Source organism: Oncorhynchus gorbuscha, unplaced genomic scaffold (genome assembly GCF_021184085.1).
Source record: "Oncorhynchus gorbuscha isolate QuinsamMale2020 ecotype Even-year unplaced genomic scaffold, OgorEven_v1.0 Un_scaffold_2326, whole genome shotgun sequence".
Taxonomy (NCBI): Eukaryota; Metazoa; Chordata; class Actinopteri; order Salmoniformes; family Salmonidae; genus Oncorhynchus; species Oncorhynchus gorbuscha.
Genome location: NW_025746872.1, coordinates 23,019 through 40,457, shown reverse-complemented (window position 1 = coordinate 40,457; position 17,439 = coordinate 23,019). Strand labels below are relative to the sequence as shown.

The window sequence follows — 17,439 nt, the reverse complement described above, 5'->3', positions numbered from 1 at the left end:
AGAATCAACCAGATTGACTCACAGTCAGTGTTGTTCAGCAGAGAATCAACCAGATTGATTCACAATCAGTGTTGTTGAGCAGAGAATCAACCATAGAATCAACCAGATTGATTCACAGTCAGTGTTGTTGAGCAGAGAATCAACCAGATTGATTCACAGTCAGTGTTGTTGAGCAAAGAATCAACCAGAGAATCAACCAGATTGATTCACTGTCAGTGTTGTTGAGCAAAGAATCAACCAGATTGATTCACAGTCAGTGTTGTTGAGCAGAGAATCAACCAGAGAATCAACCAGATTGATTCACAGTCAGTGTTGTTGAGCAGAGAATCAACCAGATTGATTCACAGTCAGTGTTGTTGAGCAGAGAATCAACCAGATTGATTCACAGTCAGTGTTGTTGAGCAGAGAATCAACCAGAGAATCAACCAGGTTGTTGAAGTTATTCAGGTGCATAATACATTTGATTTGTTTAATTCTGTTTTATTCAATTAGAATCATTTACTCTGAATGAGAACAAGCGTTATGCATTATAACACCGATTGACTAAATTATGACGTTGACAGATTTGTAGTAAAACCAGGGTTGGAGTCAATTCAATTTCAATTCCAGTCAATTCAGAAAGTAAACCAAATTCCACATTTTCCTCATTGAAAACCATAGAAGAGAATTGGAATTTTCAGTTTACTTCCTGAATTTACTGGAATATTCTGAAATGGATTAAATTGGGAGGTTTTCCTCATGAATCTGCACAACAACACCCTATAATGATGAATCAAAAACAGGATTAGAAATGTATGCATATGCATTTTAAAATTAAAACTGAAATATCACATTTAAATAAGTTTTCAGAACCTTTACTCAGTGCTTTGTTGAAGCACTTTTGGCAGTGATTATAGCCTCAAGCTGCCTTGGGTATGACAATACAATCTTGGCACACCTGTATTTGTGGAGTTTCTCCCATTCTTCTCTGCAGATCCTCTCAAGATCTGTCAGGTTGGATGGAGAGCGTCGCTGTGCAGCTTTTTCAGGATTTATTCTGAGTTGTTCGGTCGGATTAAAATCCGGATTCTGGCAGGGCCACTCAAGGACAATCAGACTTGTCCCAAAGCAACTTCTATGTTCTCTTCGCTGTGTGCTTAGGGTCTTTGTCCTGTTGGAAGATGAACCTTTGCCCCAGTCTGAGGTCCTGAGTGCTCTTGAGCAGGTTTTCATCAATTATCTCTCTGTACTTTGCTCCGTTCATCTTTCCCTCGATCCTGACTAGTCTCCCCGTCCCTGCCGCTGAAAAACATCCCCACACCTGTTGCCACCACCACGCTTCACCGTAGGAATCGTGCCAGGTTTCTTCCAGACCTGACGCTTGGCATTCAGGCCAAAGAGTTTAATCTTGGTTTCATCAGATCAGAGACCCACTCTAATTTGCATACCGCCCCAACAGATCCACAAATGATGCAATCTCTATTGCACTCAACACTGCCCTTTTACATCTGGACAAAAGGAATACAGTCGTGGCCAAACTTTTTGAGAATGATACAAATATTAATTTTCACAAAGTCTGCTGCCTCCGTTTGTATGACGGCAATTTGAAGATACTCCAGAATCTTATGAAGAGTGATCAGATGAATTGCAATTAATTGCAAAGTCCCTCTTTGCCATTCAAATTAACTGAATCCCCCCTAAACTTTTCCACTGCATTTCAGCCCTGCCACAAAAGGACCAGCTGACATCATGTCAGTGATTCTCTCGTTAACAGAGGTGTGAGTATTGACGAGGACAAAGCTGGAGATCACTCTGTCATGCTGATTGAGTTTGAATTTTTAATTAATTGTTTTATTTTTTACCTTTATTTAACTAGGCAAGTCAGTTAAGAACAAATTCTTCCAGAATAACATACTGGAAGCTTCAAAAGGAGGGTGGTGCTTGGAATCATTGTTCTTCCTCTGTCAACGATGGTTACCTGCAAGGAAACACGTGCCGTCATCATTGCTTTGCACAAAAAGGGCTTCACAGGCAAAGATATTGCTGTCAGTAAGATTGCACCTAAATCAACCATTTATCGGATCATCAAGAACTTCAAGGAGAGCGGTTCAATTGTTGTGAAGAAGGCTTCAGGGCGCCCAAGAAAGTCCAGCAAGCTCCAGGACCGGCTCCTAAAGTTGATTCAGCTGCGGGATCGGGGCACCATCAGTACAGAGCTTGCTCAGAAATGGCAGCAGGCAGGTGTGAGTGCATCTGCACGCACAGTGAGGCGAAGACTTTTGGAGGATGGCCTGTTGTCAAGAAGGGCAGCAAAGAAGCCACTTCTCTCCAGGAAAAAGTTCAGGGACAGACTGATATTTTGCAAAAGGTACAGGGATTGGACTGCTGAGGACTGGGGTAAAGTCATTTTCTCTCATGAATCCCATTTCCGATTTTTTGGGGCATCCGGAAAAAAGCTTGTCCGGAGAAGACTAGGTGAGCGCTACCATCAGTCCTGTGTCATGCCAACAGTAAAGCATCCTGAGACCATTCAAGTTTGGGTTGCTTCTCAGCCAAGGGAGTGGGCTCACTCACAATTTTTACTCAGAACACAGCCATGAATAAAGAATGGTACCAACACATCCTCCGAGAGCAACTTCTCCCAACTATCCAGGAACAGTTTGGTGATGAACAATGGCTTTTCCAGCATGATGGAGCACCTTGCCATAAGGCAAAAGTGATATCTAAGTGGCTCGGGGAACAAAACATCGATATTTTGGGTCCATGGTCAGGAAACTCCCCAGACCTTAATCCCATTGAGCATATTGGTGTTCAATCCTCAAGAGGCGGGTGGACAAACGAAAACCCACAAATTCTGACAAACTCCAAGCATTGATTATGCAAGAATGGGCTGCCATCAGTCAGGATGTGGGCCAGAAGTTAATTGACAGCATGCCAGGGTGGATTGCAGAGGTCTTGAAAAAGAAGGGTCAACACTGCAAATATTGACTCTTTGCATCAACTTCATGTAATTGTCAATAAAAGCCTTTGACACTTATGAAATGCTTGTAATTATACTTCACTATTCCATAGTAACATCTGACAAAAATATCTAAAGACACTGAAGCAGCAAACTTTGTGGAAATTAATATTTTTGTCATTCTCAAAACTTGTGGCCATGACTGTAGAGGCGGCAGGTGGTTAGAAAATTGTGCCAGTAACCGTAAAGGTGCTAGATCCAATCTCTGAGCTAACAAGGTAAAAATCTGTCTATCTACCCGTGAACATGGCAGTTATGTTACGGCTTCTTGGAAGGGTGGGTGGAGGAGTCAAGCGCAGAGAGCAGGTTAGTTCCGAACGTGGATCTTTATTCCAAAGACAGCGAAAACGGACATGTAAAAACACAAGGGCCCATGAAACAATCCGTCCAAACAAACAGGACTAAACTGTCTGGAAAAATAGAGACCACAAAATAAACCAACACCATAAAACAGAGAACAAGCCCCCCCCCCCTTTACGCTGCTGCTACTCTCTGTTTATTATAGTCACTTTAACTCTACCTACATGTGCATATTGCCTCATTTACCTTGACTAACCGGTGCACATTGACTCTGTACCGGTACCCCCTGTAAATAGCCTCCACATTGCCTCTCTATTGTTATTTTACTGCTGCTCTTTAATTATTTGTTACTTTTATTTCATCATTCTTTTCAAACATTACAATTTTTGAACACAAGTATTTTTACTGCATTGTTGGTTAAGGGCTTGTAAGTAAGCATTTCACTAAGGTCTACACCGGTTGTATTTGTAATTATACTTCACTATTCCATAGTAACAAAAAAAGTATATTTCATAATAAAAGTCGTAATACAAATATCATCTCAGTGAATTCATGACATGTGAACGAACAAGCCTTTTCATACGTTATAATATGGCTATACAGTGGGGAGAACAAGTATTTGATACACTGCCGATTTGCAGGTTTTCCTACTTACAAAGCATGTAGAGGTCTGTAATTTTTATCATAGATACACTTCAACCGTGAGAGACGGAATCTAAAACAAATATCCAGAAAATCACATTTAATGATTTTTAAGAAATTCATTTACATTTTATTGAGACCCAGAGTTACTTCTGCTGCAGAGGATACGTTCATTAGAGTTACCAGCCTCAGAAATTGCTGCCCAAATAAATGCTTCACAGAGTTGAACTAACAGACACATCTCAATATCAACTGTTCAGAGGAGACTGTGTGAATCAGGCCTTCATGGTCGAATTGCTGCAAAGAAACCACTACTCAAGCACACCAAAAAGAAGAAGAGACTTGGGTCAAGAAACACGAGCAAGCCTTCACATTGACCCTGTACTGGTACCTCCTGTACATAGCCTCCACATTGACTCTGTACTGGTACCTCCTGTATATAGCCTCCTGTATATAGCCTCCACATTGACTCTGTACTGGTACCTCCTGTACATAGTCTCCACATTGACTCTGTACTGGTACCCCCTGTATATAACCTCCACATTGACTCTGTATAACCCCTGTATATAGCCTCCACATTGACTCTGTACTGGTACCCCTGTATATAACCTCAACATTGACTCTGTACCTACCCCCTGTATATAACCTCCACTATGACTCTGTCGGTACCCCTGTATATAGCCTCCACATTGACTCTGTACTGGTACCTCCTGTATATAGCCTCCACATTGACTCTGTACTGGTACCCCTGTATATAGCCTCCACATTGACTCTGTACTGGTACCTCCTGTATATAGCCTCCACATTGACTCTGTACCAGTACATCCCAGTATATAGCCTCCACATGGACTCTGTACTGGTACCTCCTGTATATAGCCTCCACATGGACTCTGTACTGGTACCTCCTGTATATGGCCTCCACATTGACTCTGTACTGGTACCTCCTGTATATAGCCTCCACATTGACTCTGTACAGGTACCTCCTGTATATAGCCTCCATATTGACTCTGTACTAGTACCTCCTGTATATAGCCTCCACATTGACTCTGTACTGGTACCCCCTGTATATAGCCTCCACATTGACTCTCTGCCAGTACCCCCTGTATATAGCCTCCACATTGACTCTGTTCTGGTACCCCCTGTATACAGCCTCAACATTGACTCTGTACTGGTACCCCCTGTATACAGCCTCCACATTGACTCTGTAGCCACGGTATAGTTTTTTTATCATGTAACTTTTTTTCTTACCTCTTATTTTTCTTAACTACATTGTTGGTTAAGGGCTTGTCAGTAAGAATTTCACGGTAATGTCTACACCTGTTGTAGCTTTGTAGCGTAGCTTTAAGGGAATAGTATGGTCACATCTAGATATAAATTAACAGAGTAAATGTGTATAAACACACTTCCTATTCATGGAAGTATTTATTCATCATCTACATATTCATATTACGCTTCTACGTCTGTGTACAGGAAAGTATTAGTTGTAAGACATAAGAGAAAATGTATCAGCTTATTGTTAAATTATTATGACGTTCTTTCCAATACAAAAAGTGTAGTAACTATTGTTTCCAAACTGCGTTACCCACTCCAGTCAGCAGATGGCGATGAGCTTCTTTCAGGTGATGCTTCTTGTGTGACGTATAATGGACTGGACGGACGCTTCTTCAGGAACAACAACACGGATACTATTTCAACCACCTCGGTAGCTTGCTAGACAAGGTAAAACTGAAAGATTGACGTTTTAGGCCATGTTAATATACATTAGCTAATCGCAGTGTTTAAAACACATTTCAGTTGACGTTAACTTGAACCTAATGTGCTTGTTCAATTTGCAAATTTGTTAAAGATTGATACTGAGCCTAGCACTAGGCTATTCGCTAATGCTAACTAGCTAGCTAACATCCCTGACCATGAGCTCATTAAACTACTCATCCCCTGCTAAAGAAGAGGATGTCTGCTGTCCGGAGAAAGAAGCTCTGGCGCTGAACATTGTCGTGAAAGACGAAGAGGAGAATATTACAGTGAAAGGAGAGAAAGATGCTCTGGCTCTGGACATTGTCGTGAAAGACGAAGAGGAGGATATTACAGTGAAGGGAGAGAAAGAACCTTTCAGAATGAAAAAGGAGGAAGAGGAGGCTGTTATAGGGAAAGAAGAGAAAGCATCCTCTTCCTCTCTAAAAGGTTCTATCTCAGTAAAGGTGAAGGAGGAAGACGTTTTGGGAGTGAAAGAGGAGGAGACAGAATATCAGATTAACACCAGTGAGTATTGTCCTATAAACAGGGGCACAAACTATGCAGTTGTTGAATTAATGTGTAGTTTTTAAGGGGCATTCTACTGAAGTTCTTCACTTCAATATGATGTTCAGTACTATATAAATTGTTAAAGGGTCAATCTGCCATTGCTACATATATTTTTGGGACTTTTAAATGAGATTTAATTATATATAACAGGCTTTTAAAATGTAATAATGGAGCATAATTTATACTTAAAATATCAAAGGGACACAAAAGGCACCCAATTAATTTAGAGATATTAATGCCTCTGATAAGACCCTATGACTGTAATAGACAGTAATAATAGATGATGGTAATAAGTTCACCATCTTTTTGATGTTCTCGTTCAAACAGGAGAGAGACATGACTATCGTGGGTCCTCTGGGGAGCCTCAACAACATCCTGATGCTGACGAGACAGAGAAGAGTCTCTCCAGATCAGAACACCAGATGGTACAGCTTGGTCTGGACTAGCAAACAGCTTGCTCTATCTGGGTCTGGGTTTCTGTAAGGCACTTTATGACAACAGTGACATCAGCATCCATAATGATATGTGTCTGTGTCCCCTCTTTATGGTTACCAGGACAACGCTAGCCCTTCCGCCTTCCCGGAGACCCTGTGTCGTGCCTCTCCTGGTAGCACCTTACTGCTGGGTATGAAGAGGTTGTCTGTGCTGCTGGTAGACTGCAGGAAAACAACGGGGCTGAGAGGAACTGTGAGAGGAGGAGAAGAGAAGAAAGGATCGGATTTGACACATCAAAGTAAGTGCTGTAGTTTAGTTTGAACAAATAAAATAGATCTGCCCATTGGAATCTCTTCCCAATAGGGCTGTCCCAGACTAATACAAAAACAACTTTGCACACTCTTGGTATTCTCTCAACCAGCTTAACCTGGAATGCTTTTCCAACAGTCTTGAAGGAGTTCCCACATATGCTGGGCACATGTTGGCTACTTTTCCGTCACTCTGCGGTCCAACTCAGCCCAAACCATCTCAATTTGGGTTGAGGTAAGGTGATTGTGGAGGCCAGGTTATCTGATGCAGCACTCCATCACTCTCCTTCTTGGTCAAATAGCACTTACACAGCCTGGTTGTGGTTAGGTCATTGTCCTGTTGAAACACAAATGATAGTCCCGCTAAGCACAAACCAGATGGGATGGTGTATCGCTGCAGAATGCTGTGGTAGCGATGCTGGTTAAGTGTGACTTGAATTCAAAATAAATCACAAACAGTGTCACCAGCAAAGCACCATCACTCATGAATGCTCATCAATGCTTCCCGGTGGGAAACACACATGTGGAGATCATCCGTTCACCTACTCTGCGTCTCACAGACATGTCGGTTGGAACCGGAAATCTCAAATTTGGACTCATCAGACCAAAGGACAGATTTCCACCGGTCCATTGCTCATGCTTCTTGATTCACACAGTCTCCTCTGAACAGTTGATGTTGAGATGTGTCTCTTAATTGAACTCTGTAAATCATTTATTTGGGATGCAATTTCTGAGGGTCTTCCTTTCCTGTGGAGGTCCTCATGAGAGCCAGTTTCATCGTAGCTTTTGATGTTTTTTTGCGACTGTACTTAAAGAAACTTTCAATGTTCTTGAAATATTCGGTATTGACTGACCATGTCTTCAAGTAATGATGGACTGTTGTTTCTCTTTGCTTATTTGAGCCATTTGGACTTGGTCTTTTACCAAATAGGGCTGTCTTCTGTATACCACATTTACATTTAAGTCATTTAGCAGACGCTCTTTTCCAGAGCGACTTACAAATTGGTGCATTCACCTTATGACATCCAGTGGAACAGTCACTTTACAATAGTGCATCTAAATCTTAAAGGGGGGGGGGTGAGAGGGATTACTTATCCTATCCTAGGTATTCCTTAAAGAGGTGGGGTTTCAGGTGTCTCCGGAAGGTGGTGATTGACTCCGCTGTCCTGGCGTCGTGAGGGAGTTTGTTCCACCATTGGGGGGCCAGAACAGCGAACAGTTTTGACTGGGCTGAGCGGGAGCTGTACTTCCTCAGTGGTAGGGAGGCGAGCAGGCCAGAGGTGGATGAACGCAGTGCCCTTGTTTGGGTGTAGGGCCTGATCAGAGCCTGGAGGTACTGAGGTGCCGTTCCCCTCACAGCTCCGTAGGCAAGCACCATGGTCTTGTAGCGGATGCGAGCTTCAACTGGAAGCCAGTGGAGAGAACGGAGGAGCGGGGTGACGTGAGAGAACTTGGGAAGGTTGAACACCAGACGGGCTGCGGCGTTCTGGATGAGTTGAAGGGGTTTAATGGCACAGGCAGGGAGCCCAGCCAACAGCGAGTTGCAGTAGTCCAGATGGGAGATGACAAGTGCCTGGATTAGGACCTGCGCCGCTTCCTGTGTGAGGCAGGGTCGTACTCTGCGGATGTTGTAGAGCATGAACCTACAGGAACGGGCCACCGCCTTGATGTTGGTTGAGAACGACAGGGTGTTGTCCAGGATCACGCCAAGGTTCTTAGCGCTCTGGGAGGAGGACACAATGGAGTTGTCAACCATGATGGCGAGATCATGGAACGGGCAGTCCTTCCCCGGGAGGAAGAGCAGCTCCGTCTTGCCGAGGTTCAGCTTGAGGTGGTGATCCGTCATCCACACTGATATGTCTGCCAGACATGCAGAGATGCGATTCGCCACCTGGTCATCAGAAGGGGGAAAGGAGAAGATTAATTGTGTGTCGTCTGCATAGCAATGATAGGAGAGACCATGTGAGGTTATGACAGAGCCAAGTGACTTGGTGTATAGCGAGAATAGGAGAGGGCCTAGAACAGAGCCCTGGGGGACACCAGTGGTGAGAGCGCGTGGTGAGGAGACAGATTCTCGCCACGCCACCTGGTAGGAGCGACCTGTCAGGTAAGACGCAATCCAAGCGTGGGCCGCGCCGGAGATGCCCAACTCGGAGAGGGTGGAGAGGAGGATCTGATGGTTCACAGTATCGAAGGCAGCCGATAGATCTAGAAGGATGAGAGCAGAGGAGAGAGAGTTAGCTTTAGCAGTGCGGAGCGCCTCCGTGATACAGAGGAGAGCAATCTCAGTTGAATGACTAGTCTTGAAACCTGACTGATTTGGATCAAGAAGGTCATTCAGAGAGAGATAGCGGGAGAGCTGGCCAAGGACGGCACGTTCAAGAGTTTTGGAGAGAAAAGAAAGAAGGGATACTGGTCTGTAATTGTTGACATCGGAGGGATCGAGTGTAGGTTTTTTCAGAAGGGGTGCAACTCTCGCTCTCTTGAAGACGGAAGGGACGTAGCCAGCGGTCAGGGATGAGTTGATGAGCGAGGTGAGGTAAGGGAGAAGGTCTCCGGAAATGGTCTGGAGAAGAGAGGAGGGGATAGGGTCAAGCGGGCAGGTTGTTGGGCGGCCGGCCGTCACAAGACGCGAGATTTCATCTGGAGAGAGAGGGGAGAAAGAGGTCAGAGCACAGGGTAGGGCAGTGTGAGCAGAACCAGCGGTGTCGTTTGACTTAGCAAACGAGGATCGGATGTCGTCGACCTTCTTTTCAAAATGGTTGACGAAGTCATCTGCAGAGAGGGAGGAGGGGGGGAGGGGGAGGAGGATTCAGGAGGGAGGAGAAGGTGGCAAAGAGCTTCCTAGGGTTAGAGGCAGATGCTTGGAATTTAGAGTGGTAGAAAGTGGCTTTAGCAGCAGAGACAGAGGAGGAAAATGTAGAGAGGAGGGAGTGAAAGGATGCCAGGTCCGCAGGGAGGCGTGAGCGCGCAATGAGTCATCGAGCCACGGAGCAGGAGGGGAGGACCGAGCTGGCCATATACCCCTTTAACTTGTCACAAGACAACTGATTGGCTCAAACGCACTCAGAAGGAAAAACACAAATTAACATTTAAACAAGGCACCTGTTAATTGAAATGCTTTCCAGATGACTACCTCATGAAGCTGGTTGAGAGAATGCCAAGAGTGTGCAAAGCTGTCATCAAGACAAAGGGTGGCTACTTTGAAGAATCTCAAATATAAAATATATTTTGATTTGTTTAACACTTTTTTTGTTTACTACATGATTCCATTTGTGTTATTTCTTGGTTTTGATGTCTTCACTATTATTCTACAATGTAGAAAATAGTTTTAAAAAATAAAGAAAAACCCTTAAATGAGTAGGTGTGTCCAAACTTTTGACTGGTTCTCTATACACAGTGGGGAGAACAAGTATTTGATACACTGCCGATTTTGCAGGTTTTCCTACTTACAAAGCATGTAGAGGTCTGTCATTTTTTATCATAGGTACACTTCAACTGTGAGAGACGGAATCTAAAACAAAAATTAAGGAAATTATTTTTAAGTAATTAATTTGCATTTTATTGCATGACATAAGTATTTGATACATCAGAAAAGCAGAACTTAATATTTGGTACAGAAACCTTTGTTTGCAGGGATTTTGGCCCACTCCTCCATACAGACCTTCTCCAGATCCTTCAGGTTTTGTGGCTGTCGCTGGGCAATACGGACTTTCAGCTCCCTCCAAAGATTTTATATTGGGTTCAGGTCTGGAGACTGACTAGGTCAGGACCTTGAGATGCTTCTTACGGAGCCACTCCTTAGTTGCCCTGGCTGTGTGTTTCGGGTCGTTGTCATGCTGGAAGACCCAGCCACGACCCAACTTCAATGCTCTTACTGAGGGAAGGAGGTTGTTGGCCAAGATATCGAGATGCATGGCCCCATCCATCCTCCCCTCAATACGGTGGAGTCGTCCTGTCCTCTTTGCAGAAAAGCATCCCCATAGAATGATGTTTCCACCTCCATGCTTCACGGTTGGGATGGTGTTCTTGGGGTTGTACTCATCCTTCTTCTTCCTCCAAACACGGCGAGTGGAGTTTAGACCAAAACGCTCTATTTTTTGTCTCATCAGACCACATGACCTTCTCCCAATCCTCCTCTGGATCATCCAGATGGTCATTGGCAAACTTCAGACGGGCCTGGACATGCGCTGGCTTGAGCAGGGAGTACCTTGCGTGCCCTGCAGGATTTTAATCCATGACGGCGTAGTGTGTTACTAAAATGGTTTCCTTTGAGACTGTGGTCCCAGCTCTCTTCAGGTCATTGACCAGGTCCTGCCGTGTAGTTCTGGGCTGATCCCTCACCTTCCTCATGATCATTGATGCCTCACGAGGTGAGATCTTTCATGGAGCCCCAGACAGGGGGTGATTGACCGTCATCTTGAACTTCTTCCATTTTCTAATAATTGCGCCAACAGTTGTTGCCTTCTCACCAAGCTACGTGCCTATTGTCCTGTAGCCCATCCCAGCCTTGTGCTGGTCTACAATTTTATCCCTGATGTCCTTACACAGCTCTCTGGTCTTGGCCATTGTGGAGAGGTTGGAGTCTGTTTGATTGAGTGTGTGGACAGGTGTCTTTTATACAGGTAACAAGTTCAAACAGGTGCAGTTAATACAGGTAATCAGTGGAGAACAGGAGGGCTTCTTAAAGAAAAACTAACAGGTCTGTGAGAGCTGGAATTCTTACTAGTTGGTAGGTGATCAAATACTTTTGTCATGCAATAAAATGCAAATTAATTACTTAAAAATCATACGATGTGATTTTCTGGATTTTTGTTTTAGATTCTGTCTCTCACAGTTGAAGTGTACCTATGATAAGTGCGTAAGCCCACCCACTTGGGAGCCAGGCCCAGCGAATCAGAATGAGTTTTCCCCACAAAAGGGCTTTGTTACAGAGATAAACACTCCTCAGTTTCATCAGATGTCCGGGTGGCTGATCTCAGACGATGTGGAGGTCCTTGATCTGCGGTTGTGAGGCCTGTTGGACGGACTTCCAAATTCTCTAAAAAGACATTGGAGGCGGCTGATGGTAGAGAATGCAACATTCAATTCTCTGGTAGCAGCTCCAGTGGATATTCCTGCAGTCCCCAATCCATTTGCACACTCCCTCAAAACTTGAGACATCTGTGGCATTGTGTTGTGTGACAACTGTATATTTTAGAGTGGCTTTTTATTGTCCGCAGCACAAGGTACACCTGTGTAATGCTGTTTAATCAGCTTCTTGATATGCTACACCTGTCACGTGGATGGATTATCTTGGCAAAGCAATGTAAACAAATTTACACAAATTGGAGATTTCATTCTAGTCTCTTTTTATATAAACACTGTCTTTGGCAGGAGGAAAACCAAACTTGGAGGAACCAAAGACCTCCACAACATCAAGACGACACCTCTGCTCCCAGATCAAGTTAGGAAGCCTGAAAAGACCTGAGAGGACACACACAGGAGAGAAGCCATACCATTGCGGCCAGTGTGGAAAGAGTTTTAGCCTGTTAGGAAGCCTGAAAGCTCATGAGCGAATACACTCAGGAGAGAAGCCATACCATTGCGGCCAGTGTGGAAATAGTTTTAGCCAGTTAGGAAACATGAAAAGACATGAGCGAATTCACACAGGGGAGATGCCATACCACTGCTCCCATTGCGGAAAGAGTTTTAACCATTTACTTAACATGAAAAGACATGAGAGGATACACACAGGAGTGAAGCCTCACCATTGCTCCCAGTGTGGAAAGAGTTTTATGCAGTTAGGTATCCTCAAAGATCATTTGCGAATACACACAGGGGAGAAGCCTTACTGCTGCTCCCATTGTGGAAAGAGTTTTAACCATTTACTTAACATGAAAAGACATGAGAGGATACACACAGGAGTGAAGCCTCACCATTGCTCCCAGTGTGGAAAGAGTTTTATGCTGTTAGGTATCCTCAAAGATCATTTGCGAATACACACAGGGGAGAAGCCTTTCCTTTGTGCTCAGTGTGGAAAGAGTTTTAGCCAGTCAGGAAACCTGAAAGTGCATGAGCGAATTCACACAGGGAAGAAATCTTACCACTGATCCCAGCGTGCAATGCGTTTTTACCCAATTAGGACACCTGAAAGAAGACATGAGACCGCACACGGGGGAGAAGCCTTACAAATGTTCAGACTGGTGGGAAGGCATTTTACTCACCAGTAGCGTAAAAAACATGTGAGAATCCACACAGGAGAGAATGTTTACTTGTTTATATATAAATATTTCTGTTTTTTTCTTTCTCATTTTGTCTGTCATAGTTGTAGTGTACCTATGATGAAAATTACAGGCCTCTCTCATCTTTTTAACTGGGAGAACTTGCACAATTGGTGGCTGACTAAATACTTTTTTGCCCCACTAAGTGTATGTAAACTTCCAACTTCAACTGTATATTATTTGAAATGCTAATCCTTTGCACACGAATGCTCACTCATTCAGGAATAATTGCAGTCAATATATATTTACGCCGTTGTGATCTGTTGGAATCCGGTCCGTCTGCTGGAGAGTTCATCTGAGTCTCTCTCCTTCTGTTTCCCTGAAGTTCAAAGTCTTTCTTGGTTAGAATAGATACCTCAGATTACCATTCAGAAATGTTCTCATAGAATAGATGTTTCGGCGGTTGTCGTCATTCGCATCCCAGGTTTACATCATTTCTAGCTGCCCCCACAGACCCACCAATGCTCTTACTCTGTTGGGATTGATAGTCTCAGAGTTTAACCATTTCCAGCCGTGTAGCCAATGCTCCACGTGGGATGGTTTTCTAGTCTTGGTACTCAAATGTGCCACCTCAGCTTACACCGAGGTATGCGTTGTCTAAACTATTTGGTTTGCTCAGTCTGAAGAGGATTTTTTTTTAGGGGGGGCTTTTATTCGTAACAATAGGATAGGCGGTTCTATGACACCAGATCATGTCTGTGCCCTCGGGGACGGACCAATGACTTAGTTACACTTTTAAAGGAATACAATTCTCTCACATTAAAGGTTTAACATCACATTACATCATGACAATATGGAGTATGTCAGTTTGAATATAATGTAAATCAGTTTCCTTGTGTTCAAATGTAGGATAGATCAGAGTCCATGTGTTTAAATGGTCCTTTTTTAAACTCTTTGTGTTTATCTGGGTGTGTCATTCCTCCAGCACTACAGATAATCAAGTGATATTTGGATGTGATGCATTAGTTCCATTGTTGACATTTACATTGTTGGCCCACTGATGATTTAATGAAATGAAAATGTTCAGACTCTGTAATGGAAAACGTTAATTGTTTGTGTGTCCACATAACTGAGTATGTGACTAACCTTGTGAAACTGTCCTATTATAAGCTCCTGTTCTTGGGACTATCATCCTGTGTTGCAAACCAATTTACACCTGTGTCCTTGTATGAATAAAGTCCCGCCCAGGAACAGGAAACTATAAAGATATGTGCTAATCACTCAATGCATCAGGAATTCAGACTGTCTCCACTGCGCTGTGTAACTCTGTTATTCTCTCTGAGCTCAGAAATAAAGAATCTTGGTTTGACTTGGACTACAGCAGATCCTTAGTTTATAATATCCACCACAAGTCTCCCACGGATTGCTATTTATCATTGTCTCAATGAAGAGTTCTTTGTTTTACTTTCCTGGGGGTATTTACAAGCCTCCCACTGGTTGAATAAACGTTTTTCCCCGTTTTCTTCTGGAGGGAAGATCAGCTTAATATTGTGGACAGAATGTTGCTTCCAATGTAATTGTCTGCATCATTTCCAATCCCCCATATTATTGGTAAATATATATATCCATACACACATGCATATATATACACATATATACATACATATACCTGTATAGACATATATATACACATATATACATACATATACCTGTATAGACATATATATACACATATATACATACACATACCTGTATAGACATATATATACACATATATACATACATATACCTGTATAGACATACATATATATACACATATATACATACACATACATATATAGACATACATATATAGACATATATATACACATATATACATACATATACCTGTATAGACATACATATATATACACATATATACATACACATACATATATAGACATATATATACACATATATACATACACATACCTGTATAGACATATATATATACACATATATACATACATATACCTGTATAGACATACATATATATACACATATATACATACACATACCTGTATAGACATATATATACACATATATACATACACATACCTGTATAGACATACATATATATACACATATATACATACACATACCTGTATAGACATATATATATACACATATATACATACACATACCTATATAGACATATATATACACATATATACATACACATACCTATATAGACATATATATACACATACCTGTATAGACATACATATACACATATATACATACACATACCTGTATAGACATATACATATACACATATATACATACACATACCTGTATAGACATACATACGTTTTAAAGAATATACCTTTATTATTATTCCCCCCAAACCCTTCCGCCGATCCCCCAATTGGAGTAAACTAATAAACACTTCTGCTTCTACCTTCAATCCATACATCTTATACACACTCTACAGACACAGTCTACTTTACAATAGTTCCCTCTTACATTTACATTTAAATTTAAGTCATTTAGCAGACGCTCTTATCCAGAGCGACTTACGTTCCCATATATATAACATTCTATTAGTTGCAAGAATTTTGTATGGTAATTTATATTGAAAAATGTGACGTTTTGAATCCAGTGTTGTTTTGCGTATCAATTCATAAACCATGTGCCATGGAATGGGTACATCGAACATCTCTTCACAACCATTTTGACATTTATATGGCACAGCTGTCAGTCTTTTGGTCCTTAAATGAAATTGGTGAATGTTTTTATTTATCACACTTTTCTTGAACCATTTATGTTCTTTAATACCGACATACAAGTTCCTTACTTTTATCCCCTTCTACTTGCCTCTTCCATTTTTGTGGTAATGCTGCATTTAATTGGTTGTAATTTTGGGTAGAGCCGACATTTCCATGTCTGTGTTAGCTGCATGTGTGACATCACTCCCCCAGTCCTATTTATGATGTCATTCACTAAATTGATACCTTTTTTAAACATTTCTTCGATAAATACAGTTTTTTTAAATCAATTAGTATAGCATCGGTCATGATGTCCACAGAATAAGACCCTCAAAATGTATTGGAAAGGAGCATCAAGCTCATCACGTATAGTTTCACCACCCTGTGAAGTTCATAACTTATTTCATCTGTAGCCTAATAAACTACATGGGTTCCCGAATCGTAGTGGGAGGACCACACAATATATCATCACGTGACTCCAAGTTAACTAAGATGTGATGGTTGTTATATAAATATTTGCGCATAAAGGAGTTTCCACAGCCATTTCTCGCTTAGACATTTTTACTGACACAAAAAGACAAAACAAATTGTCAAACGAAGTAACAAATAGTCTGTCAGCATTTATAAAAGTGTACAGGCATATCCTGTTTCCATCAGTCCGGTCATTACTTTTGAAATGGTTGGATCAATATCCACCTTCATGATGTGGATGAAGCCTGATTTGGAATGTCTGAGTAGTTCTATCTGATGTCATAATACACCCCTCTGATAGTGATACATTTGCTCCATTGTTTCCATGTCAGTTGGTTTCCCACTCTGATTTATATCTGACAGAGGGGCTTTAAATGAATACTATGGTGACATCTTAGTGTGTCTTGAAATAGGATTATTAATCATTAACTCCTATAGCAACAATACAATGCAGCTTTGACATCAAGAAGAGAATGGGCTGATGGGTGGTGGTGGTACTCTATAGGTAAGGCTGTCCAATATGAATGTTCAATACACACAATAGGTTGGTTATGGAGGGTGGTGTACCACAGTCAAAGTCCTGTAATAAGAGCTAAGAGACTAATATTTGTGTAAACTATACATAGTTGTGTTCTGTGGTTGTCACTGAGTTGGCTGACATCCCATTTTATGGGGTCACTCCACAGTTAAGGCTGTACAGTGTCTACACTTTGCTCCTTTCATATTTCTTTTGATCCTGATAAACTCCCCAGTCCCTGCCAGTGACAAGCATACCCATAACATGATGCTGCCACCACAATACTTAATGTGTGATCTATCTCCAGGTCATCAGACTGTTAAATAGTCACCTCTAGCCGGCCTCCGCCCAGTACCCTGCCCTGAACTTAGTCACTGTTACTAGCCGTCTACCACCCAGTACTCCACTCTGTATTCTAGTCAAGGCTCATCCTATATAACTACTACTGTACACACCTTTTATATTCATATACAGTCCGTAATGTCTAGACACACCATCATATACATTTTAAACCAAC

At 42.1% G+C, this 17,439-nt stretch overlaps 1 protein-coding gene across 1 annotated transcript; it reads left to right on the top strand.

The window, feature by feature from the left end:
• The first annotated feature begins 5,587 nt into the window (after positions 1-5,587).
• On the top strand, positions 5,588-14,556 carry LOC124025654 (zinc finger protein with KRAB and SCAN domains 7-like). The gene is made up of 4 exons (XM_046338989.1): positions 5,588-6,199; positions 6,569-6,666; positions 6,797-6,974; positions 12,361-14,556. Exons 1-4 carry the CDS (start codon positions 5,851-5,853, stop codon positions 13,074-13,076), a joined length of 1,341 nt encoding a protein of 446 aa, XP_046194945.1. The 5' UTR covers positions 5,588-5,850; the 3' UTR covers positions 13,077-14,556.
• Positions 14,557-17,439: the final 2,883 nt, after the last annotated feature.